The sequence below is a fragment of the Apaloderma vittatum genome, unplaced genomic scaffold (genome assembly GCF_000703405.1).
Source record: "Apaloderma vittatum isolate BGI_N311 unplaced genomic scaffold, ASM70340v1 scaffold12101, whole genome shotgun sequence".
NCBI lineage: Eukaryota > Metazoa > Chordata > Aves > Trogoniformes > Trogonidae > Apaloderma > Apaloderma vittatum.
Window position 1 is genome coordinate 39,466 of NW_009700867.1, and position 27,584 is coordinate 67,049.

General features: G+C 39.2%; 1 protein-coding gene across 2 annotated transcripts; it reads right to left on the reverse strand.

Moving 5' to 3' along the window:
* ZCCHC2 (zinc finger, CCHC domain containing 2) lies at nt 1-27,584 on the reverse strand. Of its 2 annotated transcripts, XM_009878923.1 has the most exons (14): nt 27,479-27,566; nt 23,979-24,055; nt 21,508-21,579; nt 18,080-18,192; nt 17,342-17,436; nt 14,177-14,260; nt 12,374-12,431; nt 9,679-9,814; nt 8,236-8,300; nt 7,232-7,326; nt 4,724-4,852; nt 2,515-4,023; nt 1,431-1,503; nt 1-220 (listed from the first exon to the last, which is right to left on the reverse strand). In XM_009878923.1, exons 1-13 carry the CDS (start codon nt 27,564-27,566, stop codon nt 1,436-1,438), a joined length of 2,589 nt encoding a protein of 862 aa, XP_009877225.1. In that variant the 3' UTR covers nt 1-220; nt 1,431-1,435. The 2 variants fall into 2 exon arrangements, with proteins under 2 accessions (XP_009877225.1, XP_009877226.1); XM_009878924.1 differs by lacking the exon at nt 1-220 and having other exon boundaries at nt 1,133-1,503; nt 27,479-27,584.

Below are 27,584 nucleotides of genomic sequence, written 5' to 3' on the forward strand. Positions count from 1 at the left end.
AGCAATTTATAAGACAGCTGAACCAAAGATTGATTTTATTTCATCCCTCTACCGGACACCAGGTCTGATTTTAAGAAAAAACATTTTTGCCATGAACTGTGAGGAATGCCAAACCCTATGGATATACAGTGGTAGTTGTTCATCGGTGTTGAATGCAGCAGTCAAAAAATACACTCATCTTCCAGATAACCTCAGTGCACTTTAGGAAATCAAATATTACCTGGAAGCAATTTAGTACATATATTGGCTTTTAAAAATAAAATAAAAAATACAGCAGCATTAAACTTACTTACTCATGATACTGACATGATTAATACCATCTTAACACTCATTTCAGTCTTTCACATTATACCGTAATTACGCATAGTGGTAAATTGTTATAAAATAGTGACTTTGCTATTTGGTAGACAGGTTCTAATACTAATACCTGACTATTTTGTAGAAAACCATAGCTTTTGTTCAGTTTGAAATAAAACATTTACATTCTAAGTACAATGCAACACTGTAATAGATTAGGAAAAAATATTCAATCAAGTAATGTTCATTCTGTGTTGACACGATGTAGAATAGCTTTTAAAAAAGGAAAAAAATGCTGTCAACTTTCATTACAAATGCAAACACACTGAGTACAACATTCATACCATTTTTTTCACCTTTGTTGCTGAACATACAGGCTAAAAAGCTACAATGGAAGAAAAGGCTGTCGACTGAAGCTCATTCATTTTTACTAAATCTGTTCCAGTCCACACAGTTTCAGTCCCTTCCTGCTCTATGTATTTGTTTTCATTTGGGACTCTCAGGAGCTGTGTATACGTATTATCATCAGATACAGCACACACGTAGTACTGTGTGCTCCTTTGGACTCTCCTAATGGGACTCTGAACATCTCCCCTCAATTCATGAGCATTAATGTAAGAGTACGGGAGGGTCTGTATGAACTGCTAAACACTCATGCAAGTCCAACGAATCCACGTGGACAAACAGGGACAGAAAATAAAACAGCAGCATAAGGAGAACGGGGAGGGAGGGAAGAAGATTGTGGTGGGGAACATGACCAAGTTTCTTCTTTCACCATATGGCTGCTCCACCAGTGATGTCAGAGGTCAGAGGACTTTTTTTTTTAAAAAAAAAAAAATGCAGTAAACATTGCACATGTCTCAAGTCTTCAGTGCAAAAGCATGGTTCGAATGCTCTTTTGGATTGTTTGGCTGTGTGTCTGAATTACATGCATTACGCAAGCCTTTTGTAGAACCGGGAGGAGACCAGGGACTCAGCTTTCTTCTTTTGTATGGAACAGAGGTGCAAAAGCAATGAAAAATTCCGAAAGAATATAAAACCGGGAATGTCCCAAAACACAAGACCAACCGCCCCCCTCCCACACACACCTTCTCCCACTTTCCCAAGCTTCAGTTTAAGTAGGCAATGTTTACTTGTTTCAGTCTGCAGAATCCAAGGTATCATTGGAAGGGGGAGGGGGAGGTGCGTATCTCAGTCTGTAAGTGCCTAAAACAGGAAAGAGAACTACTAAGTCACTGCTCACAATTAAAATGGATTACAAAACCACCACAAGGTATCAAAATGGACATGCTCTTCAAAAGGCACTATCATCCTCCAGTCCTTTAAAAGTAGGTCCTAAGATTTTACACGGTTTTCTTTCATCTGCTCGCTAAACCCGCAAGTTCAAAAAGATACAGACCGTAGGTATAGGACTTCACTTTTATGGGAAAAATGCAAAGAAAAGAAGATCCCCATCGAGGTTCACCTTTCCTGTTCCAGTCCGACCAAACAAGTCAGAATGGGCACAGGCCAAGAATCAAAATTAGTTTTTGCTCTATGCAAACGCTGTGTTTTCTCATTTTTCCGGATGGAGAGAAAAACGGCGTACAAGACTGAGGCCATTCCTTTGATTTTTAGTTCCAATTGATTTCTGCCTCTGTACTGCGACTTGTCTGAAAAGTTAAAGCATGTTTCGTTTATGTACGGCAAGATGGGGCACAGAACGACGGTGCGAAGATAAGCTTAGGGAAAGTTAAGTGATCAAATGGCCAGTCTTTTTTTTTTAAAAAAAAATGTTCACAAGTTCTGAGAATCAAAGTTCATACAGGACAGTAATTGATACCTTTCACTTTTTTGCCAATGAATTCTCTCCGAAAAAAACCCACAATGAACAGGAATGGAAAAATTGAAACAACATGCAAGTCTCAACACAACGCCAAAACCAAACCAGTGAAAAAAGAATGACATTTTAGGACTGATAGTCTGACTTCCCAGCTCCGAATCGTACCCACTTTCAACTTTACACTGTGAACCCTGTTCCCTTGCACTGTTCTACAAAAATTTCAGGCAGAGATAAGATACTTTGCAGCTTTAGAGCACGTCACTAATGCACAACCATTTACACAAAACATACACACGCACGCACACCTTTCTGCAAGACCAGAAACAGCACATTCAGAAAGGTAAAGAGAAACCACTAAACTCAAAAGCAAGTCCGCTGGGAGTTATCATGATTACCTTGTTGACTGGCCTCCATGGATGACTGCTTACAGTCCTGCGCATAGTGTCCACTTACACCACAATTGTAACACGAAACGTTCCCATTCTTCTTGGGTCCCGACCCATTTGTGTTGGCAACTACGTTAGGTGCTGGATATACAGGATAGAACCTCCCGAATCCTGCCATCTGCTGCATACCATAGTTGGCTTGGCTCCCCATCACTGGGTCATGCATAAGCCCGTTTGCATACGGAGACTGAGGCAGGAAGAAAGGAAGTTGTGTCCCATTGCTTTGATGTGCTTGGTTGAGGTAGCTGCCATTGCAAAGTGATGGCAGAGTGAAGAAAGATGGAACTCTGTAGACTTGTCCATGAAGTGGGTTATGATAAAAATAGCTATTAATCTGAAGGCTTCCATTGGTCCCACAGCTACACCTACGTCCACAAGAACCGCAGGGACCAGATCCCAGCTGCTGAGGAGGTAACATTGTCCCGTTAGTGTTGTTATTTCCAACAGCGTTGATGTAGGACGTGCTGTCGCTCTGTGCAGTGCTGTGTGTTAAAGCAGGGCTCGGGCTGGGGGCAGGGCCTGGCGTGTGTGTCGGTATTGCGGGAGGAACAGTGGACTGGACCTGACCAACACCTAAACCAGCCGACTGAGGCGGGGAGGAAGTTGCTACAGTGTTCAGCACGTTTGTATTCTGGTTGGGCAACACACTGGTAGCGTGAGGACTGCCTGGCAAAGCGTATGAAGCTGGTGGAGGTGGCGGTGCTGCTGTGGAGAGGCCAGCTGCTGGAAGAACTACCTTGAGATTGGTAGGCGGAGGGATTGCTCCTGGGTTTCCCTCAATGTGAGGCACCATTTGATTCAGTCCTACCACCTGGGACGCAGGTTTTGTGATGGGATCTGTAGTAGGAACTGGGGATCCTGGGAAACTACCTGGATTGTGGACTGGGATAAAGGCAGTACTTGGTGATCCGATACTTAAGTTTCCTGTCGGCTGCTGCGGTCCGTTAACTGTGCAACTTTCCGATGATCCCTGTGGAGAGGGCATTTTCAATCTATGTATTGCCAAATGCAACGCCGGGCTACCAGGCTGGACCGAATGCGGAAGGAAAGTGGATGGGACTGGCAGAGGGGAAGCCATCAGCTCAAGGCGTTTCTCGGGTTCACCAGAGGCCCCTGGGCCCATTCCACCAGGAGGTGAATTTGCAGCCTCTCTCACTGGCGAGACAGCAACAGGCGTGGTGACGAGCATTCCCATCGTTTTGCCATCTGCAGATATGGGTGGCGGGACAACTGCTTCAGGCTTTTGGGCAGCGCTGTGCATCACACAATGTAAGGCAGGCATGAAGGAAATATGCTGAAACTTTGCATTCAGAGGATCTTCTGGAAGGCTTCCATTCTCGTTGTTCACTGCAGAAATCTGAGCAGATGATTTGCTCATATTTGATGAACTGACAGCACTGTAGCCTGTAAACCTGGTTGTATTTTGATTCCCAGAGTCCTCAGAATTGCTGTCTGTATCTGTGGAGACAAAAGCATTTGTCAGAAGACCAAATCTGGGACTACACAGAATCATGCCCTGGACTCATTTACCCTTATAAAACTTCCTAAGTCTGATAACACAAACGATAGTTATGCCTTCCTGAACAGTAATAAGTCTGACGCTGTTTTCATTCATCCAAATCAAGCTGGGTAAATCTCCATCACTAGCCTGTATCAAACTGCTCAACCAGCTACTGTGTCTTTGACTTGTGTACATTTGGAAATATGAAGAGTAGGGCACAAACCAAATTAGGAATTTGCATCTACCTAGGGAGACATTAAAACAGCTTACTCCAATTTGGAAGGAGTGGCAAACTAACCTGTCAATACAAAAAGAAGGACCTCTCAGGCATGCCACAGAGAATTGGATATAAACCCAGTACCTTTCAAGTTAAAGCGTCTCTCCTTACCGTGCTGCTGAAACCTCTCACGAAAGCTATGCCACAGAAGCCACAAGACTTCTACATATAGGCAGTAAGCTAAAACTCAGTGGTACTTAAAACAGTCCTGCTAGAAGCCTTCAAACTGTCCAGTCACAAACCCCACAAATCAAAAAAATTCGGTGGCTGGTTCAGAAATAAAAGCAGTTAATTAAAACTGAGAAGCCAATTAAAATTAGTACAAGAAAGAGAGGAGTCTAGAAGTAAAGACATTCATGCACACTCTCCATAAATACAACCTCTGTCTTTTTCTTCTTCACTATCAAAGCTTTCCCTCCCATCATGTCGTGGACTAGAAGGAGAACTGTAACTTTCAGATGATGTTTCTCCACACGTATCGTGGCCAGATCCAGCATCCAAATTCAGATCTAAAAATAAAAAATTGGCATTTTTATTTTTAATCTCAGCATAGGGAAGTGAGGTTATTTTGGTTTGCTCACATCTCACGCTAGTTCAGATTTTTGTTTGCTTCTACTTAATCGCATGTGTTCCCTGCATTCTTAGCATCTCCACTCCCAGCATCCAGGACTGGTCTTGTCTCTGAACTTGCAACGACTGAACGCTTGGTGTTAAAGTTGGTGACACTGAAAATTGATATTTATGCAGAGTAGTAAAAAGAATGATCACCCTTAATAAATTTTGCGATGCTTATACCAAATTGCACTACGATAACGACTTCCTTTGGAAGATAGAGATCAAATGTTTCCATTCAAAGAGATGCAATACTCCTTGGTCGTACTAGCACAGAGAGAAAGCCAACTCAGCGGGCAACGTCAAAATAATACGCTGAACAGCCTTTTGTATCAACAAAATCCAGTTAAAGAAAAAAGAGGTGAACTGAAAAAAAACCCCATTAAATTGTTTTCTAAATTCTGAATGAGAGATCATGTGAAACTCATTTGGTGGAAACCGGCCTTCCGGGTGAGGGTAGATCAGTGAAGCCAGGTAGGTAGCCAGTATGTGCTGGCTTTCATGTTCAGCCTCAGAGGTGAAAGAGAGAGTCACCCTCTCTCAGAACATGTGCCAGACACCAGCTTCAAGGAAATCTCAAAATCTCCATTTGCAAAACTCCAAGACAAAAATTACAATACTTTTTTTATTTTATTAATTTTAATAAAGTATTTTATTTATAACTTATTATTTCATTTGTTATTGCTACTGCAAGTTTAACAGATTGGGATAAGTAATCAAAAAACTGCCTTAATGCTTCAAATCTCAAAATCATTTTCTAGATTAAGCCTGTAATTGGTCAAGCTATTTTAAGAAGTGCTTTGAATATCTCACACAACCTGGAGCAGCAGAGCACTGAAAGAGTCTAAATTGCTAGTCCCAAAGTATCAAGTCTTCAAAGTTTCAAGCGTAACTAACTGATGCCTCAGAAAAGCTAAAAATAGCAGAGGGGAAAAAGGGAAGAAAACATGACGCAGTTTGGAGTTACCGATTCACAACAGAGCATTTCAAACCAAGCCTGGGCATATAAAGCTGGGCAGAGATTCAGACTCCAACATGACTTTTTTTTTCTTTAGACTATGTCTCCAATAGTACTCTATCTCACAAGACTTTTTGACGCTTGTACACAGATGCACAGGTACAAAGTTCATCTCTGAGCAGGATTTAGTTGCTTCCAGCCTCCACAGGTTGTGGTTTCTTCTTAAACTGGCCTTAACTAGCCAACAGCATCAGGCAGAGAGTTTTGTACCTGTAGAGTGGGTAGTGAGCAGACAGAACCCCTATGGCAAAACATTCCCTATTTAGCTTTGCATTATGTCACACTAAATTGCACCCCCTCTTAAAGTTACTGTCAGTTCATAAAAGCTCAGTGCATTTTGCCTGACAGGAACAGTAATCAGTCAGAAATGTACACAGCACAACTCTGCTGTAGAGCATGTTTTGTGCTCGCACAGGCCCTAGCTATAGCTTTCTGAAACTGTCCTGGTTTTTCCAAGTTTGTGAACTGTGAAATTGTAAAGGTTTGTCAAATACTTCTTGTAGAAGGTAATAAAAACTGGCCATAAAACACATGACAATAATTGAGAATGGGATCCACCCAGATCTCAAAGGTGAGAAGAAAGAATGAAAATTTATTCGAGGTGGCACAGTCAATGGCTAACCCATCCCTTCAGATATTTTTAATAAAGTTTGGAGACTCAGTTTGCTAAAGGAACAGGAATACCATTTTGTCCTATAACTGACTGATGTACACACATCTTGTCCTAGACACTAGATTTCGCTGGATTACCCGAACAGGAAAAGCCTGTTAGGGCAGCACGTGCAGCTCAGGAGTCCCTGGGTTTACACGCTGCAGTTTGTCGATGGCTGGCACCAGAGGGTTTTTATACAGGTTCCTCGTGGGCCATTCCACGACAGCCGAAGAGACCAGTGAGCTGAAAGGAGAACGCTAATAACAAGACACTGGACCTCTACACACTCAGACTGCTAAATTTCATAGAGAAGTAGCCCAACAGCAACTGCTCCTGCAACTCTGCTTCACATAAGACAACTTCTGCAGACTTTAACATATTTCCAGTTATGGATGAAAAGAGACGAACCCTAAGTAATGGCATAAGGAACACTGAGTCTACCGTGCTCTATAGAGCAAATCAAAGCACAGATGAGACAGCCGACATGGTGACTTGCACCAAAACAGATTTCAGACTTGTAATTTCCCCCTCCCAGCAGAACAATGAATAAATCAGCAAAGCTGGAAATTTTGTTTCGTACAAACAGCCCGGGAGAAAACATCTCACCTTTTCCTGTCCCCATACGGATGTGCTGTGATGCTGCAACTCTAACTCCGTTCGTCCTGTTATTCAACCGGCAGTCAGTTTTCTTTGCTTTCTCCCTGCGTAAATAATTTTCGTCTTGGTTTCTGTTTTCAAATGCATGGGGACAAATAACCAAGCATGAATGAACATATAATGCCTCTGCAAACAAAGGTAGTGACTCCAGGCCAGAAACAGATATTTAATAGATAAAACAACAAATGCAGATAATAATCAAATAGGGAAAGGTTGTTAGTGCAATATACCGGGAACTAAACTTCAAGCAGTGTTACTAAACACCATGAATAAATATCTAAAAAAGAAAGCACACAAAAAAAGAAATGGCGCAGCCGATACTAAAATCGTCTTCGAAAGCTGATGTGCATAATGCAGCCCTACACCAGACTAGCATAAAGGCATCTGGCTAGAGAGTTAAAAAAATCACAGAAAATCAGCTTGGAAGTAGACAGAGTATATATAGATAAGGCTGGAAATGTTTTCACTTCCTCACAGTGCAGGATTGTGTAGCCCCCACAAAGTTCTGAAGCCCTCTGATGTGTAAATTATCTTCAATAAAACATTTCAGCAAGTTACCACCCACTGTGTAATGTTAAAGGTTGCTGTCAATCCTTATTTCATTTTCAGTGTTTTCTGGACAGCCTTACACCTTTTAACTTTCAAATAAATATAAAGGGGAAGAAAGGCAATTCAGCATCAGTTCAGAATCTACTTCTGCTCCTTCATCTTTCTGCTCAATGACAACTGATATTTTGAGAAATTAATGCATACAGTTACATTCTATTTTCAAGCTACTTCTTTTCAGAAGATAAAATAAGGATTTCTATGTAGACTGGCTTCGCGCTATGCCATGCTATGCCAGCTCTCGTTCCGCAATAGCAAAACAAAGCACCTAATTGACTGTAGACTCTGCTTATCAGAGTGAAAACATTACATTTTTTTCTGGATTACTGGTTACATTGGAAACCTACTTTTCCAGCTGTGGCTTTCCTTTCTTCTTGCTTACTGTAGACAGACTTCGTTTTTCCACTGTGTGCTAGTCAGAAAATACAAACACACCCGTCAAACAACAGAACTTGTACCATGAAAAACCCCTTTGAGACCGACAGGTCCATGAGCCCAAGACTAGTGCGTTCACAGGTGCCCCAACCAACCAAACAACTAGTTGTAGGGTGCATCCAGGCCTTCAGAACAATGCACCTTGTCTGGTGTTTACGCCATTATCTGCAAAACACTCAACGAATTACTACTTGCAAATGTTCCAAAGGTATCAGTCAAATTATTGTTTGCATGCTCTCTTTCTTCTTGAGGATAAACACACACCTTCTAAAAAGACTAATCTAAGGACTTAAGAGGCCACATAAATTAAGTGGATTTATTTGACAGTTGAGGGGTAGGAAGTATATACGGCAAATAATTTTTACACAGTGAAAAAAGCAGGTACCCGGCCTTAAACAGGAGGTTGCTGCTGAAGTAAAGTCTAGAATACAACCCAGAAGCTCATAAGAAAAAACATAGCATCTGCATTTGGCAAAGGAGTGAAATTTATGAAAACAGAAATAACCTCTGCCCAAATACTCTGTATTTGGACATCCTTTAAATAGGAAGTAGCTTTTCCTGTGCTGTAGAATATTACAGCTTTTTCTTGCCTCAAGCTTGCCAATATTTCAAGCTGTGATGCAGTCCACCATTTCATCTTTAGAAGCAAATCTCAGTTCATTATCCTGCTTTGCAAAGTAAGGAAACTGGTTTTGTTTGACTTGCTGTTCCTCACGCAATAATCAATAGCCACATTCTATTCCATGTAGAAGAGTAATATTAAGCAATTCTATCATTCAGATGTAAGCAGTGAGTAACTTTTCTTCTCCCAATTTCAGAAGATCGTTTATTTACAAATGATTATTCTTCTCAACTATACTTGCACCAAAGTTGACCACTGAAGAGACACAAATCTCAGAAAGCGTACACGCATCTAGCTATTAACTTGATGAATACGTAGTTAGATAAAGCAGGTAAGATAAAACACTTTTAACCTGCTTTCCATATGGTTTAGTTATCAATATGGCTTCTAGTTTGTTCCTTGCAATAACACAGAAATTCCCCAGGCATTCTGAAATTCTCTCTGATGACAATATATAACATGAAAAGTGTCTGATTAGAAGTGAACATTAGACTTTTCTGATTACTTAAACTTACTGGGAAATTTTATTTACAAATTCATAAATAAAATATGCACCTTTATGAGACAGTGGTAAGTAATAACAAGGGGTTTTCTAATCAAGTAGGTCAGTAGCAACTTTGACACAACTTTAGCAGGGCTTTTCACCTTCTAAAGCTAAATCTAATCACGGGCAGTGGACAGTCTTCTCAAGTGTCTCAGAACTACTGTTTTTAAAGAACAAACAGCCACACACCTGGTCAAGTAGGTTTGTACAGTGCTCTGGGTGCTGCTGGACAATACAGCTTTTTCTTCTCCAGTCCATTACCCCGTTTTGCTCAGAGTGCTGTAAGTTAAGGCTATCCAGTGAAGAACATTTTGCACTGCTAGTGCTGCTGAAAGGAATAAACACAAGTTACGCCAGTGTGAACAAACTTGACAGGCTTTTCTTACCAACGTACGTGTTTTTGCAGCATGTTGGGAAACTGTGGTATCTTGCTTTCAAAAAAGCCTAGATATTCTCAAAGAGATTTAAAAGGTGTAAATTACAGGAGTTTTTCTGCTCTAAAGTTATGCTAATGATCTGAACCTAACTGGAGTTCCTTTTTCATTTGTCTAGTACAATCCGATGCAAAATTCAAACCAGAATTTGCAGAATATGGTACTTGAGAGAAGAGATATCATGGATATTTCTGCACACACAGTCTTTTGGTTCACCTTTTTCATACTGGACGCGGGCTAATTTTCCAGGTAGAGGATTAATTCGGAATACATTCCTATCTTCCTTATCATTAATGACAAACCTGGAATTACTCTGTAACCCCTATTTCAGAATTCATGAGATATTTAAGAAAAGAAGCGCATGGCTACTTACAGATCGTACTGCAGCTGCGTGCATTTGAATTTCAGAATAGTTGTCTTGCTTTATGTTTTTACCTGCAGAATTGCTAGTTTTGAGTAGTGCCGGGAAAGAGGAGCTGCGTATGGCATTTACTGGTTCTGACAGAGCCAGTAGGGCACATGGACCTGTAATCTTTTCATCTGTTGTACAAAACCATGTCCTACTACTAACTGGATGCCAAAAAAAAAAAAAAAAAGGAGTTAACACTTCTAAATTCTTGTCAAGATACTCATGCTGATAATTGCACATGCCTTTTAATTCAGGGCTGTCGGCAAGCTGCTTCATGAAGGTTACAGCAATATGAAATGTTACACACTTCCCGTGATGGCAGAAATCTAGCTCACTCCAACACACTGAAATTCCAGCAGCCACTTACCAATCGGCTCTGGAAACAAGCACTCCAACTACTTATAAGATGTACAATAGAATATTCAAACCATAGTTTAACAAAGTGACAAGAACTCAAGAAGGTCCCAAAATGAGCCCCTGACTGCATAAACATAAGCAAGGTCACTTTAGAAACCTCTGCCAAATGGAATTAAGTGAATCCACTGCAAAATTTGCAGCCATTTCACGTAGGCTGTGATGCTAAGTTTTTTATTCTGTATGTCCTATCTCATTTCTACCCAGTATATTTTTGGACCTTTTCAAGAGTAAGGCTGCCATACTGAAAAAAACCCCAAAGGTAAAATGACGCAAAATATAAATTTTCCTGAAATGAACCAAAGCTATTTGAGATTAACTGCTCTTGACTCTCAACAGTTTTATTCATATTGAAAAGTTTCATTCAGTACCATTTCTTTACAACCCATAAAGAGCAGGCACAGATTTTAAGACAGAGAGACACATAATGCAAACAGGAGAGGACTAACAGACCTCGAGCTGTCAAGTAGCAAACACATTTTCTCCTCTTAAATAAACAGAAAATAATAGCTAGCAAAAGGAGTTTCTACCACGGAAGTCTGGGAAAAACTCTGCCGTGTCTTTCCTACCTGAAGGACAGATCCTAAACTACAGTCAGTGTTCGTATACAATGAATAAGGAGAAAAAGACTTTTTTTTTTTTAATTAGCAACTATAAGCTACTAAGTGTGGTTCTCACTCTTACAACTTCATAGTAGGCTGTATATCCACTTGTATAATCAGAGGTTTTGTCAAGATGAGATTCTCTTCTTGAAGAAATAAGTTGTGAATAAGTAGGAGGGTTAAAAAACAAAAGAGAACCAAACCACTAAGTTGTCCAATTGGTAATTTCACAAGAATCTTATCTGTTAAAAATCCATGAACTTTAACCAACATTGTTTTTTGCTATGTTTATATTCTAACTGCTGCAATTCCAGTTAATTTTCTCCCCTTGGCATAAACACATTTTACAGGTAACACAGAACAAAACTGTAAACCACAATAAATTCTGAATCCATTTTTTCTCTTAAATGAGATGAAGTACTGCACAACTATGTGCCAACATCCAAAGTTTCTGGTCAAAATACATGAATGGGTGCATTCACATTGCATACTTCAAACATCTGAAAGCACATATAACCATATTAAAGTAGTTTAAGAAGGGCTTCAAGTTCAAATGGATGTAAAACAGCAAGGTATACAAGCTTTTCCTACTAAGTAAGGGAAAGAACGGGCTCCTAAAGTCATCTTTGAAGCTACTGAAGTAAAGCTTAAAATCAACAACACTGGAAATTTTCAGTATATGCATGGGTGTGTGTGCAAATGGGAAAAACACATGTGTAAAAATTTATGTTACACAGCTTATAAATACAAATCAAAACATCAACTCAAGTAGTGAAGATCTACAAAATTTGGGAGACAGTTCCAAACAACCCAGACATACAGACTGGGAAACAGGATCTTTGAACTATTTTCTTCTAATACAGATTAACTTAATAACCTCTCCAAACTACAAAAAAATGAAACAGTAACACCCCAAACAAAAAACTCACAAACAAGCTTTAATCTAGAAGGAAACACATATTCTCAAAGCACTAACAAAAGAAGTTCAGAAACGAGTGATGGTCACGTTACATCCCAGTACCTACTTGGCAACAGGACTTTTTCCATTATGTTTCTTGTGAACCGCTGTGTGTTGCATTACATCTGGAAAAAAAACCAAACAAAGCGCAATCTCAACAGTAATTCCTATTTCCTCTTTTAGATCAATCCAGCAAATTCATCTTTCCATCACTACCAGACTTGTAGCAGAAGACATCTCCGTTAAACAGGCTGAGTCTAATTTGCAGGGCTGAAATTAGCAGGTGTTGCACAGAGACCAGCTCAGTTTGTGCAGACAGTACAGTCAAGACTCTCTATGTTCCACTTCACAGAATGAAACAGGAAAATAGGAACTGTAAAAACCATTTATGTTTGCTCACCTTTAGGTTTAGTCACAAGGACTAAATGCGTGACTGAATATCACCCAGTATGAAAGGATGGAAAGAGAAGATAGGGTTCAGTCAGGAAAGTACGGAATTCTATGTTTGTTTTCTGCCCTGCTAAAATTCATCTCAAAACTATGTCACACTTTGAACAGCCAATGAAAGAAAACAAGTCTTACACGGAAGTACTGCATTCCGAACCTCAGAACTCACTATGCAAGTACAGCTTTACAAATTACATGATAAAAAGAGACAGTGCTTCAAACAAGAAATAAGAACTTGTGACACATAGTCTACCTTTTCTTTAAGGCAACTGTTAAATTTTAACAAAACCAACTTTTCTCAATTCCAGCTGTTGATGATCTTAGCCTTCTTGGTATCTATCATTTTGCCTCAACTCCTTTCAATGCTACATATAAGTCCAAATGATGATTTGCAGTGGAAGAACTTACAATTTTTGAACTTCTGGTAGCACTTCACTAAAATGGCACAAGAGGTGTTCTGAAGGCATCTGTAGTTTCATCAGTGAATAGAATTAATTTTTTTTTAGGACAGTCTATCAAACCACTATTTGAGCAATCTCCAAATACACTGCAAATTTACTTGGTCCATTCAGAACTCTAAAGAAGAATATGATAACGATTTTCTTAAATAGTAAAAAGCTGTCTGAACTGCATATGTGGATTACTGATTGCACGTAAGTTCAACTGCAAGCTTTTTATTAATGTGTAACAGGAAAAGGGTGTAGTGTCATTTTGTGAAGACTAGTGTGAGTGTTCAGTGGTCCATGTTCAGCTGTCAGTCCCTCTCCACCCACCAGAGGCTTGCACTTGTTTGCCACTGAAAGCAATGCAAAACTGGCTTGCCATTCCTTTCAGAATAAAATTACTGACCAGCCACGAGGCTGCTGTTCCCACCAGACAACACTGGCTTTCAGATTGCAATCAATACTCACCACAGTCTCAATAGTTCTTATTAATAGCCCAGAGTACAAAAGTAACATAAGAATCAGGGGGGGAAAAAAAAAAAAAAAAAAAAAAAAAAACCCCTTGAACATCCTGTCTGTGTAAAACTAAAAGCTACACAAATTTGTCACAGTTAATGCAAACCAGTCTGTGACTCTTGAAATGCTACACTCAACCCTGAACTCGGGTAACTGAAGAGCAGGTAAAGATGCGCAAAGCTACAAATAAGCCCGGCTTCAGTAAATTGTGAAGTGTATCTTCCTGGTTGCTCAGCACAGCTGTGAACTTCTGCCTTGGAGCGGTCTAGAAATGCTCCTACGTCTTGAATTACATAGTAAGCTCCTAAGGGAACTGCTGAAAGTATAGAGAATTTTTTAATTCACATAGCAGATTTCATTCAAATCTCTCAGCTTTGTACCAATGAAGAAATCAGTCAACTATATGACTTCCAGAACTGAGTGTGGTAAAATTTATCAAAAACCACCTTTGAGTACACAACTACCTTCCTCCTGACTTGAAGCTTCTGAACTGTCCTCCTTGAAGTGTTCTGGTGCCTTAACCGTCTTCAAAGAGGGTTGTAAGTTACCTGCAGAGAATAAAGTTCACGTAGTAACTTTATAGGTCTTCAACAACTACACAGTTCCTGAATGCTTGCACTAAACTGGAAACTAGGGAAATGGAAGACTGAACTTACTGGTTTGCGGGTGGCAATAATTTAAACATTATCTCCTTCAAAGCAGGCCATCTCCAAGAGTAAAGGCTCTATGGAGATACTTCTATTTTGAAATAAAGAGTGTGCAAAAACTATTTTAAATTCTTTTTAAAGCTGTGGTGCAATTTTGAAAGTTTGGAATTACAATTATAGTATTAGAAATTTACCTATTGTCCTGCACTTCATATTTTTCTTTTTATAATGTCTCTGTGTTACAGCAGGAAATGGGAGGAGATCAGCAATAGTTACTAGAATTCTTCTGCAACAAGTTACACTCTTCCATTGTCAAATGATTCACCTGCCGAAGGAGACTTAATTTGGGCTAAAGTCATAGTTTGGATGCACAATTTCTGTGTCCTTATGCTAGATGGCATGGAAAAAGAAGTGTCAATAACATTAACAGTTTTGTTGCAAAAATACCACGGCCATGCTCTGAAAAAGGACCTGGTTTAGTCTAACGCCGAGTCTACTCTTTTCCTCTCAAAAAGTTCCAAGTTAGTGCAGGTAAAAACATCCGAAAGCTGCTGCTTAAGAGCTTGAAATGTTGATAGGAAGATCTTTCGGAATATTGTCTGCACTGAAGACACTAAGTCCACAGAGAGGCTATAAAGTCTGTTGGAATCAAAAGTCTACTCCAACCTGGAAAAGTGTCTAAAATAACTGATATTATGAACCAGGAGGGAGCCAATTGATTTCCTCCTTAATGGAACCATGGCAGCATAATCAGGCGTACTGCATATATTATTCAGTGTGAGATTCCAACTATTATTTAGGGTATAAAGACTGAAAATAGTTTTACTAAAACCATTTCCCTCAGAAAGAGTGAATATTTTTGTATTTCCATCAGGAGATATTTTTATTCACAACTCTAAATAACAACTGAGGACAAATTTAAGCCAAAAATGCTTCGTGTCTGCCAATTAATTCTGCACATTTGACTTGAGAACTATGATGAGATACACTTCCTCCCCCCTCCCCCAACTTTGTCACCACATTCAAAATATGCCACCATGGGCTCACTTGCAATTGCAAATACCAGCAGGATTTCAGAATTCCAAACAGGAAACGTAGGAAAACACAGGAGCCACCAATGAACAAAAAAAGTTCTCCTGAGCTGCTTAACTGTGGTAGTTTTGGCAATGAGCAAGGTGAGTGCTTCTATCTTTGTGCAGCTTCTAAGAGCCTCCACCATAGGAAACGTGATTGTGAGCTACCCCAGACAAGTTATTCAGTTCCCCTTCTCAAAAGAAAACCAACTAAGCTTGAACTCCTCACTCAGGCCCTTGCTGGGGGTGCGCTGCAGCCCTGCCTGTGCCCAGTAACGTACCTTGCCAGTCTTGTTCCTAACCCTGACCTACTGAGGTGTATTTCTGTCTTGACCTCGGACCTGCCTCACTGCTTTGGACTTTTCTCATAATCACCAAGTTCTTGCCTGCCCCTGGTCCTAATCTTCCCCCACAGCAAGCTAAGCCCAGTGCTTTCTGTCTTATCCATGACAGAGAACAGATCGCCCTCTTTACGTTATGACTCTGGTATTTGAAGTTTGAAGTAATCTTCCACTGGAGTTTTTTCTCCTCTCTGCTAAACAACGAAGGTCCTCATGCTATCTGTCATGCACTCTCCATGTGACAAATCCTCATGAACTTTCATGCAGCCAATTATTTATCATTATTTTTAAAAAAAATTTAAATCTCTCATTTACATTCCCATTATAATCTGCAAGATTTCCTGCAGAACTGACATTTGTTCCTTTTATCCTTCTAATCCACCTACCCTGCAGATCACTTCTGTCCTGCACTAACCAAGACAAGTCTATTATGATGGATCCTGCCACTGGTTCTTTTTCAGATGATTTCAAATTATAGTCACATACCACAATGCATTTGCAAGTGTTTCCCACCTAGATCTATAGACTAAAACACGCACACCCTGTGCAGTGTCTCTATCATTAACAAGAATCTTTCCGGACTTTGGAAATTCCAGCCTTTCAGCACAACAGAAACTTAGCCGGTTTCACAACAACCTGGACCTCATTAGCTTAACATTTTCATGCAACTGCCATGGAATAACATCCTAAAAGTAACTAAAAACACAAAAAATGTCACAAAATGACCTATAGCTTTTACCCTAATCACAATGCCTCAATCTCATCATGGGAAGAAAATATTTGTCACAGATCATACATGTCATTTCAAATTAATGTCAGCCTCCATTCCTCTACTGTCTTCCAAGCGCACATGAACAACCTGTTTGAAAACTCCCAACTTACTCCTTACTAAGATATTCTGCAACTTCTAAAGCAGCAGCCTCACAGACAGTGCCTTAACTGTCACGGTATATAACATGCACCAAAAGAAGAAAACATTCAACACAAACAAAGATCACATCCGAAGTTATCCATAGAGAGAAGCTAAGCTTAGGCCGCACAAATGATTTGTAATACATGAGTAGGTCGGAGGTCCATCAAGGAAATCTCTGCAATGCAAATGCTCTCAACAAGATTCTGTATATTCTGAAATCTGGCCCACTCCATCATTTATGTACCAGCTACCCAAAACAAAATCTTAGTTTAAATATCAAGACAAATACTTCATCTAGAAAAGAAACCAAAAAAAAAAAAAAAGTGATTTTTTTGGGTCAGCTCAAGCTTTTTATTCCAAAGTTTAAGATTTCTTAAAAGGAAAAAGTCCCTAACTGCTGCACATACTAACAATTCATAATTATCTATTTTAACAGCATGATGGTTCAGAGGAGAAGAAAGAAAGAAAAGGACACACGCTGATGCTATATGGCATGTTCCCACTGCCAAATACGTGGGTATCTGCTGGAGCAACTATTCACTGTCAGGGAGCTCAAACAGGACCAGTGGAATACAATGAAAGATGAACACATTGCTACAAAACTGTAATTAGGCAGGACAGAAAGAATATAAAACAGCATTAGGATATTTCTTACTGTGAGTGTGCAAAGATTCTGATGAAATTGATTGGAAGAAGTTGTATACTCTCTGATTCTGCAGAAAAGCTTGCGATGTATTTGAAAATAGCTGCCTGAAATTTAAGAGAAAGTTTGTTAAACTGTAAGTAATATTCCATATAAAGAATACAAAAATTTACTACAATACCATTTAAGAACAAAGTAGTCAATTCTTTAGAAGTCCAACACTTGAAGTTGCACGTTCAGCATAAACAATGTTAAATGATACTTCTGAGCCTTGTTCAGGGCTACTATAAGGTCAGAATACAGCAAGTACAAGAAATCAGTACGTTGAAATTTTTTTAATTTAAAAGGTAGGTGCTTTTGAGCCATCCCAATTCAAACATTTTAGCCACCTGTAAGATTTTGTCAAAGAGGAGTTTGCACTGAGTCAAAAAGCACTAGTATTTCTAAATATACCCTTGTATAATGGAGGTAAGACCCTGGCAGAAGTGCCAATCATTGCTATATAATGCTGCTCTGGCCAAATACTTTCCTAACTGCGACTACTTCTAAAGAAGTAATCCACTAAAGTTTAACAAAAGTCTCAATTTAAAGAAAAAAGAAAAGGAGTCAAGAGTATCTATTTTACCACTGCTTTCCCATTTTCTTCAAATTGTCATTTGGCAGTAGAATTTCCACTGTCCCTAAAAGCCATCTAGTGACTTCAATCACTTCTCAGGTGATGCATTTGAGGTCATTTTCTAAAATACTTACCTGATTACGGGCTCAAGATCAGCATGCCTTCGTTCTTCCCTCTTCTGGAAACCCTGATTTAGTGCTCTTAAAATAGTCTTGTCAAATGCTTCAGAAGACAGTTCCTTTGGGAGCTGAGAAAAAAGTTAACGTGAAAAATGAGTAGATGACATTTTAAAGACTGTATTTGTCCACCATCACTCTTTATACATTTTGTATCAACAAGAAACTCCACTTTACTTGAGTAAAGTGATTTACAGACCAAAGGTACAAGAAATCATCATAATTCAGTTTTGCTAGAGAAACACTTTGCTGTAAACCCTCAAATCCAGGTGTAACACAGTTTAAAGCTCTATTTGAAAGAACTCCATTCAGGAATTTATCAATACTACGTTCTTTCTCAGCGTAATTTACAGCCTTTTTTGATTACTTCTTTACATCTTTCACACACAGAAAATAGGTCTGAAAATAACATGAAAAATTTCTGGGAAGGACTGAATGCATTGTACTCACTATCACCATTTAGCTAGATTAAATGCTTTTAAAGAAACAGGAGTAGAAATGAGACCTTTTCAGTTATATAACACCCAAGACTTCAGTGGGCAATATTGCGATTAATCAACAGCAGGTCTCTCTCCAGTTGCTATTAACACTGATACTTCTTAGGAAAATTCATTATAACTGTTCCAATGCCAGTATTACAAAGTGAGGTCTTCTGATCTTCTAGATCAGAAGGCAAAATTCTTGTTACTAAAGAGCATATCTATTTTAGATGAAAAATATTCCCCAGAACAAAGATTTTTCACATTTGTAAGTTCCAAAATAATATATTTCAGTACATCATGGCTGATCAAAATCGTTAATTTACATTTTTTCAAAAATAAACCATTTTAATTTGAGGGCAAGTTAAAGTAAACTGCACTAGAAAAAAAGTGCTTTTTCCTTAAGTTAAAAGCTATTGCTAATCTGGTTAACATCTGCCATCAGTATGATCAACAGCACCAAATAATTTACACTAGAACAGCATCTTTCTCTTGCATGTCTGGAATACATCCAGTCCAGAGCGCCAGCTGGGTGTTATACCCTGCTAGTGGTGGAACAGCAAAGCACCAAGTAATTCTCTCACTGAATGAACTGCTCCTAATGGAGAGATACTACGTCTAACGTAGATAATCGCTTGGTAACACACGTAAGTGGAGCTTCTGGAATCCAGACAGGCAGGTGCTGTTAGTATTTGATGAGCTCAGTGCTAGAGCACCCAAAGTTTACTAGATATAAAACCACAAAGAAGTGCTGAAAGCAGCTGCTCTTAACTGACCCCTTTGGCTTTAAATACGTGCTATTAAGGAACTCTGACTAAGGAATTAGTCAGGATTAACCAAAAGGTATCAAAAAGCTACTGTAGAAGCACTGGGGTGAGCTAACCTCCTATCCTGGCATTTTGTTTTTAAATATGTCTCCAGATACAGTCATAATCTCTTTTTCTTTAAAACTTTTCATTACAAGGAATTAAAGTCATTCTGTAGTTAAAGACTGAGTTATATGAGACCAAGGTTAGGTGCTCGACTTATGTGACCTTCAGGTAACGAGGCAGTCTTGTTACTTGCAAGCTTCTTAGTCCTTCCACATGCATGGGTAGGTTTTAATGCTTATCACCACAGAGAACGTGTTCTTTAATGTATCCAAGATATGCTTATATTTTTATATCTTAGTCTTTCCCCCCGATGCCTCTATTCTGAAACAATTTTCACAGTTATCATAGTCCTATCACCCATAACCTTGGAATTTCCTATCAAGTATTTTGACCATTCTTTTCTGTCCCTAGGAAACTGAGCATATTACTTAACAATGCCATGCAACAGAAAGCCAAAACTCGTGCACGTGAACTGGACAGCATTAATACTTCTACAATGGTTATCCTGCTTTATTTTTCTCCTGCTTCTCTACTTACAGCTATCAAACCAATACAAATCAAATACAGCTCTCCACACAACACCTAAGCAAGCCGCCGGCAGCCCGTGGTTATCCTCCTTTTGTCCTGCCATCTTCCACGTACCTAAACTAAGCCAGCACAGGGAACCCTGCACGTCTGAAGAGCCATTCAGCCAAGCTGGACAGCTCTAAAACTTCCTGGATCCTGTGTTTTCCTGGCTCCTCCTCCCCCCAGCAGCAAGCAGGTACTAGAAGGTCCATTTCACAAACTGGTTTTCATCTTTACAGGTGGGAGAACAGGAGGCACACAGCAGAACACTCATCCCAGAGCTGCACGGGCTCCTGTAGGACAGTCTTGCTTTTAAGGTTCTTTTCAGTGGCAGATGCACGTTCCCCATGTTGTAGGACACCCCATCTATAACTAGACTCTAGGATCTCTTGGAACTAGGTATTTCAGCTAAATTAAAACAGCAGTGAATACTCACTGCTCCATTTCTACAATGTTGGAAAACATAGAGTTGATAATTGAAACAGGGAACAGGACAACGACCTTTGTACGGCAACTGGCTTTCCACTTGCAATTAACAATTGCCATTGAGAATACCAGATGCCATCAAAATATGGCAAAACCAGATCTTTCTGGGAGGATCTGGCAAAACCAGATCTTTTGAGGACTATAAATACAGAATTTCCCAGAATAGGTGGAACCCAAAATATTAGACATTGGCAATGAAACACACAGTTGAAGGTCACCACAGTCACGGGGTCTACATGCAACCTACTCACCAAAATATGTCAAAACCAGATCTTTCTGGGTTTGAGGACTATAAATACAGAATTTCCCAGAATAGGTGGAACCCAAAATATTAGACATTGGCAATGAAACACACAGTTGAAGGTCACCACAGTCACGGGGTCTACATGCAACCTACTCACTCAGATGCATTCCCTGCTTGGGGCAGGAGGTGGAGAACAATTTAGGGAACTTTTATTTTTTTAAAACACACGCACACACAAGTAGTTGCTAGATGTAACAGTGAATACACCTGCCTTTGATCTACCAAAGAATACAACAGCAAAATTAAGAACTATTGTACTCATGGCTCTGCCACATTAATTAAAGCCAACAAATTATACTCTTCAGGTCATTCTAACAGGGACACCAATAAACATATGAGCAGTGCTTGTACCTATACATTAACTCTGTGGGGAATATTAAAAACTCTTTCAGTAGTTTTACGGCAGTTTAAAACTCTAAGAGCAATTTCAGGTGAGATAAATGTTCTATTCTATCTTCTCCCAGGAAACTCCCCAAACATTCTGATGAGCTGCTTCATCTGACAAGCTGCTCCACCACAGTATACGTGATTTAAATGGTTCATACACTTGTGAAGCACAAAAATCTAGCAGCCTGCTTTTGTTTCTGTAATTACCCCCCAGAAATCACAGGTCTCCTAGACTACTTTTGAAGTTACGAACCTGACACATAAACACTACTTTTATATTTCAATACATACTTTTAGCAGGAATTCCTGAAGCTCCTGGTGTGTTTTTGTTACACATGTTACTGAAAGATCGGACCAAGTTACCTAGTAAGGAAGGAAAAGAAAATTAAGAAAGTTTCTTGACATTTTTACATCTTTACATTTCCACGTATCTGACAATCTTAGCGTAAGAGTTAACACTTGCAGGTAAACACATACCAGGCAAAACAAGGACAATGGTGTACTTTTTCAAAGTATACTAATTTTGAAAGTACATTTTCAAATCATCTTCATGTTATTTGTGGCTGAAGGTAGTATGAACAAATTCAGGTAAATGCAATGAAGTCCCTGAAGATTACCGACTCAGAAAGAAGCCAGGCAGGAGGCTCTAATTACAGGACTTGTATCAAACAGACATCATTAATTGCAAAATCCAAGTACCAGAGAAAAGGACTGTAGGTCAGATATACTGGCTGAGCTCCCAGTGCTATTATCATGAGTCAGAAAAAAAAAAATCTCTTTTGTTTCTATTACTTATACAATAATTTCATCTGTCTCAGGCTTGAATCCTACAGGATCATATAGAAGTTATAGGGTACTATTCATAAAAAGTACTGCAGGTTACTAAAGAAGTCACTCAAGAATCAGACAGCATTTTAGCATATGCTTGTATATAACCTTCAGTAGCTTACTGTTCTGACACAACATGCAAGTAGTAAACCAGCATCTTCACATGCATACTTTGAGAAACAAAAAACAAGTCAGCTTGGGTGGATGAGCGCTGCCTGGCTCTAAGCCCACTTCAGGGCTTAAGATTCCCATTACATGCATGGGAAGATTCTGTGTACGAGGAGTAGACATGGCAATTATTAACATTCATTTAGTCCCAAGAACTGATAGAGTAATATCAACCATCAGCTGCCTTCAACTCAGTCCCCAGAAATGCCAGTTACTCTTGGTGGCCTCGGTTGGGAGCCAGGACTGTAACTGCTGTTATAACCTTAAAAAGCAGTGTCTGGGCAAGCACAAAATGATCTGCAGTGAGGAGCACAGTATATACCTGCACAGATGAGGAGAGGAAACTCTTTCCTAAAAGAACTGAGGTGGAGGAGTTTGAAGCTTACTCAAATACTTCCCAGAATATCTCCACATTCCCCCTTTAACAAAGAAATTCAAAACCACTGTCAAATCCATCTACATCCTAGATTTTCAAAATAGTTTTGTGACTTCAAATATTAATAGTCCATGTGGGCATTCTGTCCAAACCTCTCCTATCTACTACTTTGTACCTAGTACTCAGTTCACAGATTATTCAGACAAAAGAGCTATGACAAGGCTGAAATACCTGGGCAAGATAATCTTCAAGACTTTCGTATTACGGGTTTCAGCAAGAGAAGTCTGCAGAATTTTTTGCTAATTTCACCTTCAGATATGATCAACAACAAGGTACCCATTGCCACTACCTTACTTCAAAACCAGAAACAGTATATTTATCAATTGATCTCTAATTTTAAACTTCTGGTAATACCAGAAAAGACAAAACTCTAATTCACATCAATTTAAAGAATACAACAACAAACTTCAGGATGAACACATCAGTTTTCAACTCAAAATGGAATTTTTTTAAGTTTGCCTCTTCAATGAGGAATGACCTATGTCAAAAGGTCAGTTAAAATGTTTGATCTTAAACATTCTTTTGTTTGGGGACAAAAGGTAAAATTTAACTCTGCTTTCAAATCTATCAGACTTAGATCTAATGGCCAAACGACTCATAATGTTAGTCAGTCCTCACTAAGAGTATTACTACCTTGATTCAATTCAAAAATCACCACCAACGGCCTTAGCAGCTATTATTTAACACCTACCGTCTTTGATACTAGACCTCAATATCGAAAGCTTCTCTTCCAATGTAGTAAGAAGCTCTGTTTCAATTTTCTCTAAAATCCACTCACATTTTTTTTATATATATTGCCTCTGGCTAATATAATACATTACGACTATACCAGGTAGGCCTTTAAGTTTGTTGACCTTTTTAACTTGTTTATACCTTAACAAACAAACCAACCAACCCTCAAGTTTAGTCAAAAACCACAGAAGTCATCCTCTTACAGTAAACTTTCATGAAGCAGATTTAAGATGACCATACGACTCCGAGCTGCAGACACAAGGACTGGGTCCTATGCCACCTGAGCAAACAATCAAATCATTTCCGAATTCTTTGCAGTGCTTACCCCAAATTAGCAAAACCCAAGTCTCCTGGAGTGATGCCACACACCTGGCTATAGCTGGCATTTCACACCTTCCTACCTTATGCCCACAATTACATGAAACATCTAATCTGCACACAGAATCCAAGAGAAGTATAGGATAATTCCAAAAATCTCTGAAGACCCTAATGTAGTTCAAAATTGCCTTCTGAGCAGGTATTTAAAACAAGTTGTACGTATTTACATATAGATATCATGAAGACAACTGCTTTAATATTTCAGAGGTTATTTTCTTACTTTGAAGGTGTACTCCAAATGTTTGTCAGCCCTTTTTCTTGGTACTCCTTTCAGGGTTATCTTCTCAATGTGTACAGCTGAAAGAAAAACACCTTACTGTACATGCAAAAATTACAGCTTGTAAATGTATCTACTTACCTAGCCACTCTGAGAATCACAGTATGCTGTTTACTCACTCACCCACTCACCCCGCACACACTCTTTAATTTTACTACAACAAACTGCAGGGGGCAGGTGAATCCTTGTTCCCTCCAAACTATTTCTCTGGCCTGATCACAACCCCTTCACTGTGGACCATGGGAATCTGCCTTACCCAAGAGCTTATTTACACTGAAAGTCACATAAATACAACAATCTAACCACTGCAAGTGAAAGGACAATAAAAGGAAGTCAAATGGCATCTTCACTCCAAGAAGTAACAAGCGCGGAACAAAGCCAGTGACAGTGCCTTCCACATTCACGTTTCTGAAACGTTAAGTAGTAACGAGAGCAAACTAAGGCAGAAGAACCACATTTCTGAAAGGCACTGAGGTGGAAGGAAACACTTGGGGGAGGCCTGAAGGAGACAGAAATGAGTGTTAGCAAACAGAAAATGAAGAGCGGAAGCAGAAGGCTACTACAACCATAGTGTAAAGAACATCATTCAATTGAACTGAGAAGGAGAAAAGGCACTTCAGGTACTTGCTGCTTTAACATTCCTTCTCCACCGACTACTGTATTCAGCAATAGGCGAGTTCTGGCTGTGACCTGGTAAGCAGCAGCACCACACGGCTTTCAGGGCCTGGAGTTGTTCTTGAGGGCACATAATACTCTCCAGCTAATACTCTGTATAGAAATCTTTACGTAGATGAGATGGGCTTTTCACTTTTCTTGCTACGCTGGGCTAAGATTTCAACAGAATTTTATTCCTTTACATGCATGAACACATCTTCATATGTAATAAATTTTATTTAGAGAACAGTTTGACCAGCCCTACACCATCAATGCTTCCTTTCAGTGCTTCTGAAACTTCTTACATTTTGGGGAGAGGTGGGTGGTGTTTTAACTGCATGTTTACACAGGGCATATTGGGGACTACCCATAACAATAAAAAAAGTAATTAAACAAATTGGCCTCCTACAAGTGTGTTTCAAAGCTTACTCTTGGAGATTAGCTAGTTACCATTTCATCTATCTTAAACATCTGTAATGAATTTTGTTAAAGTCACAACTAAAGTATTATCCCTATAAAACTCGCCATTTCTAAGTATTGGCAATTTCCTTAGCAGACTAATAAGCCAGCATATACAAGCCTAGTGCTAGTGTTACAGCTTTCAACCTTGTAGTAGAAAGACACAAATACTGAGTGTGCTGGTGTACACTGGTTGTAACAGTCTACCTGGGAGTTAAAGTGCTAGATGATTACTTCATTTTTATCAGTTAACAAAGATTAACCATTACAAAGGAAAGAAATCTGAGATGAGCAAAGGATGCCAGATAGTAACATATCTCATGAAAAGCCAAATGTTTAGCAACCTTAATTTGTACCTATCTCATACATATAAAACCACTGATAGAAAAAAGAATATGGCATAACACGACTTTTAAGGCCAATGTTGAAACTGATACCATCAGTTGAGCTGATATTCATAAGTTAATTAAAAAGTTGACTCTCTGTGGTTTAAATTGCATCTCACCACATACATATATTTAGCATACATTATTATGGAAACTATCATTAACATTCACAGACAAGCTGCTTTTCTAATGACATTGTGTTTATTTTAAATTATTGAATGTTCTCAACGCTAAATATATTTGTCCTCAAGTATAAAGAAATTTTATTCCACAGTGTAGTACCTTAAACTTCCTTAACTTCTTTTTGTTGCTGTTGCACACCTCGTTTTAATAAGTGACGCAACAAGTAATTACAGTCTTGCTGCTGCACAGCTTTAGTTTCACAGTTTGAAGAAACCGCTTTAAAATTCTGTTTCCACAATCACAGTTTAAATATTCTAGAAGGCTAGATCAAGAAGAAATGTTTGAATATACAAGCCAATGAGGTGTGTTACATCTCTACATCTATTCTGGACACAACGCATGCATTCAGAAGGGTTAAGTCAAGCATGTATACACAGCACTGCTTCTGCTCTAAGTATAAGATTTCTAACAATCACATTCATCACAGCTGAGAATAAACCCCATGTTTTATTATCAGCACTATTTCTAACCCAGTAAGGAGATTTCTCTATCACACAGCTGTATAGCAAATACCACAGAATCACAGCATGTCAGGGTCTGGAAGGGACCTCAAAAGATCATCTAGTCCAGCCCCTGCCAGAGCAGGATCACCTACAGTAGGTCACACAGGAACACGTCCAGGTGGGTTTTGAATGTCTCCAGAGAAGGAGACTCCACAACCTCCCTGGGCAGCCTGTGCCAGGGCTCTGGCACCCTCACAGGGAAAAATACCACAAAACAATCCTCATCCTTCACTGTAGTTCCTACCTATTGTAATACAAATGCTGGGAAATATTTAAGCTCTTTGCTAGATTCAATTATTCAGCTTTTCTGTGCTTCTGTTATTTAACTCGAGAGCACTGCTAAAGACTGTCCCTTCTGTGTTCCAAATCTGTGAATATGAACACTTTGAACTCTGTAAAAGGATTTGAAAGAGGTTTGTTGACTGCAATCTGCCATAATCTTTCTCTGTGTTTTTTTTTGCAAGGAATTAAAACTCTCAAATTGTCTGTCTTCAAAGTGTAATTAAATCTCCACAGAAGCGACAAAAGGACATTTATGAAGACAAAGGAATAGCAATAGTTTTCCCAGATTGCCAGTTCTTCACTATCTGCAGGATAGCGTAGGCTAATTTGGAGTAGGCAAGTGATTCACTAACCTTGTTGGAGAATAAAGCGTAAGAATAAATCTGTTTTCAATGACGCTCATTTTTCTCAAAGATAAAAACCTGTGCTGGCAATTCCATAAAAGAGTTCTGCGTATGTTCTGAAGTCTTGTTCTCATTCTCCCCAACAGAGCCAAGAGATGACTGACTCCTGGAGAAAACCTCTCACTTCTCTATCATTTCTGTGTGCGTTTTTTCTTTATTTGTTTTTTAAGACTAACGAAACACAACCGAAACAAGCAGCAAAAGATATCCACAGCTTCACACTATCTTCATGTTTGGTTTTGCTTAAAAAAAAAATCTAAACACTGTTAATACAAATGCATTAATTTTTTTTTTTGTTTTCTCCAAAATTCCACCTTTTCTTTCAGGACGAAGTCCATTTGCAATCAATTTTCATTCATGCAGTCAGTACTAATTAGCAGCGAACAAGAATGACAACTTGTTATAATAAAGAAAAGACCAAGTAGGCAGCAGAGAAGCTACTACACATCAATCACTGCAGTTTCTCAATCAGAAGCACAGTAAGACAGATGCAAGATTTCTGTAATTCCAGAACAGTTTACTGTTCAAAAAAACCTTAAAGGATTCCTCAAATGAAACCTCAGACAACATACCTTCTCGCTGAGGTCTATGGGAAGCCATCGGTACTCCCTCGTGAGGTGCTGTGGTTCGTTCTAGCAAACTGGTCTCATTGCTTGACATGCAGTCACTATGGGAAAA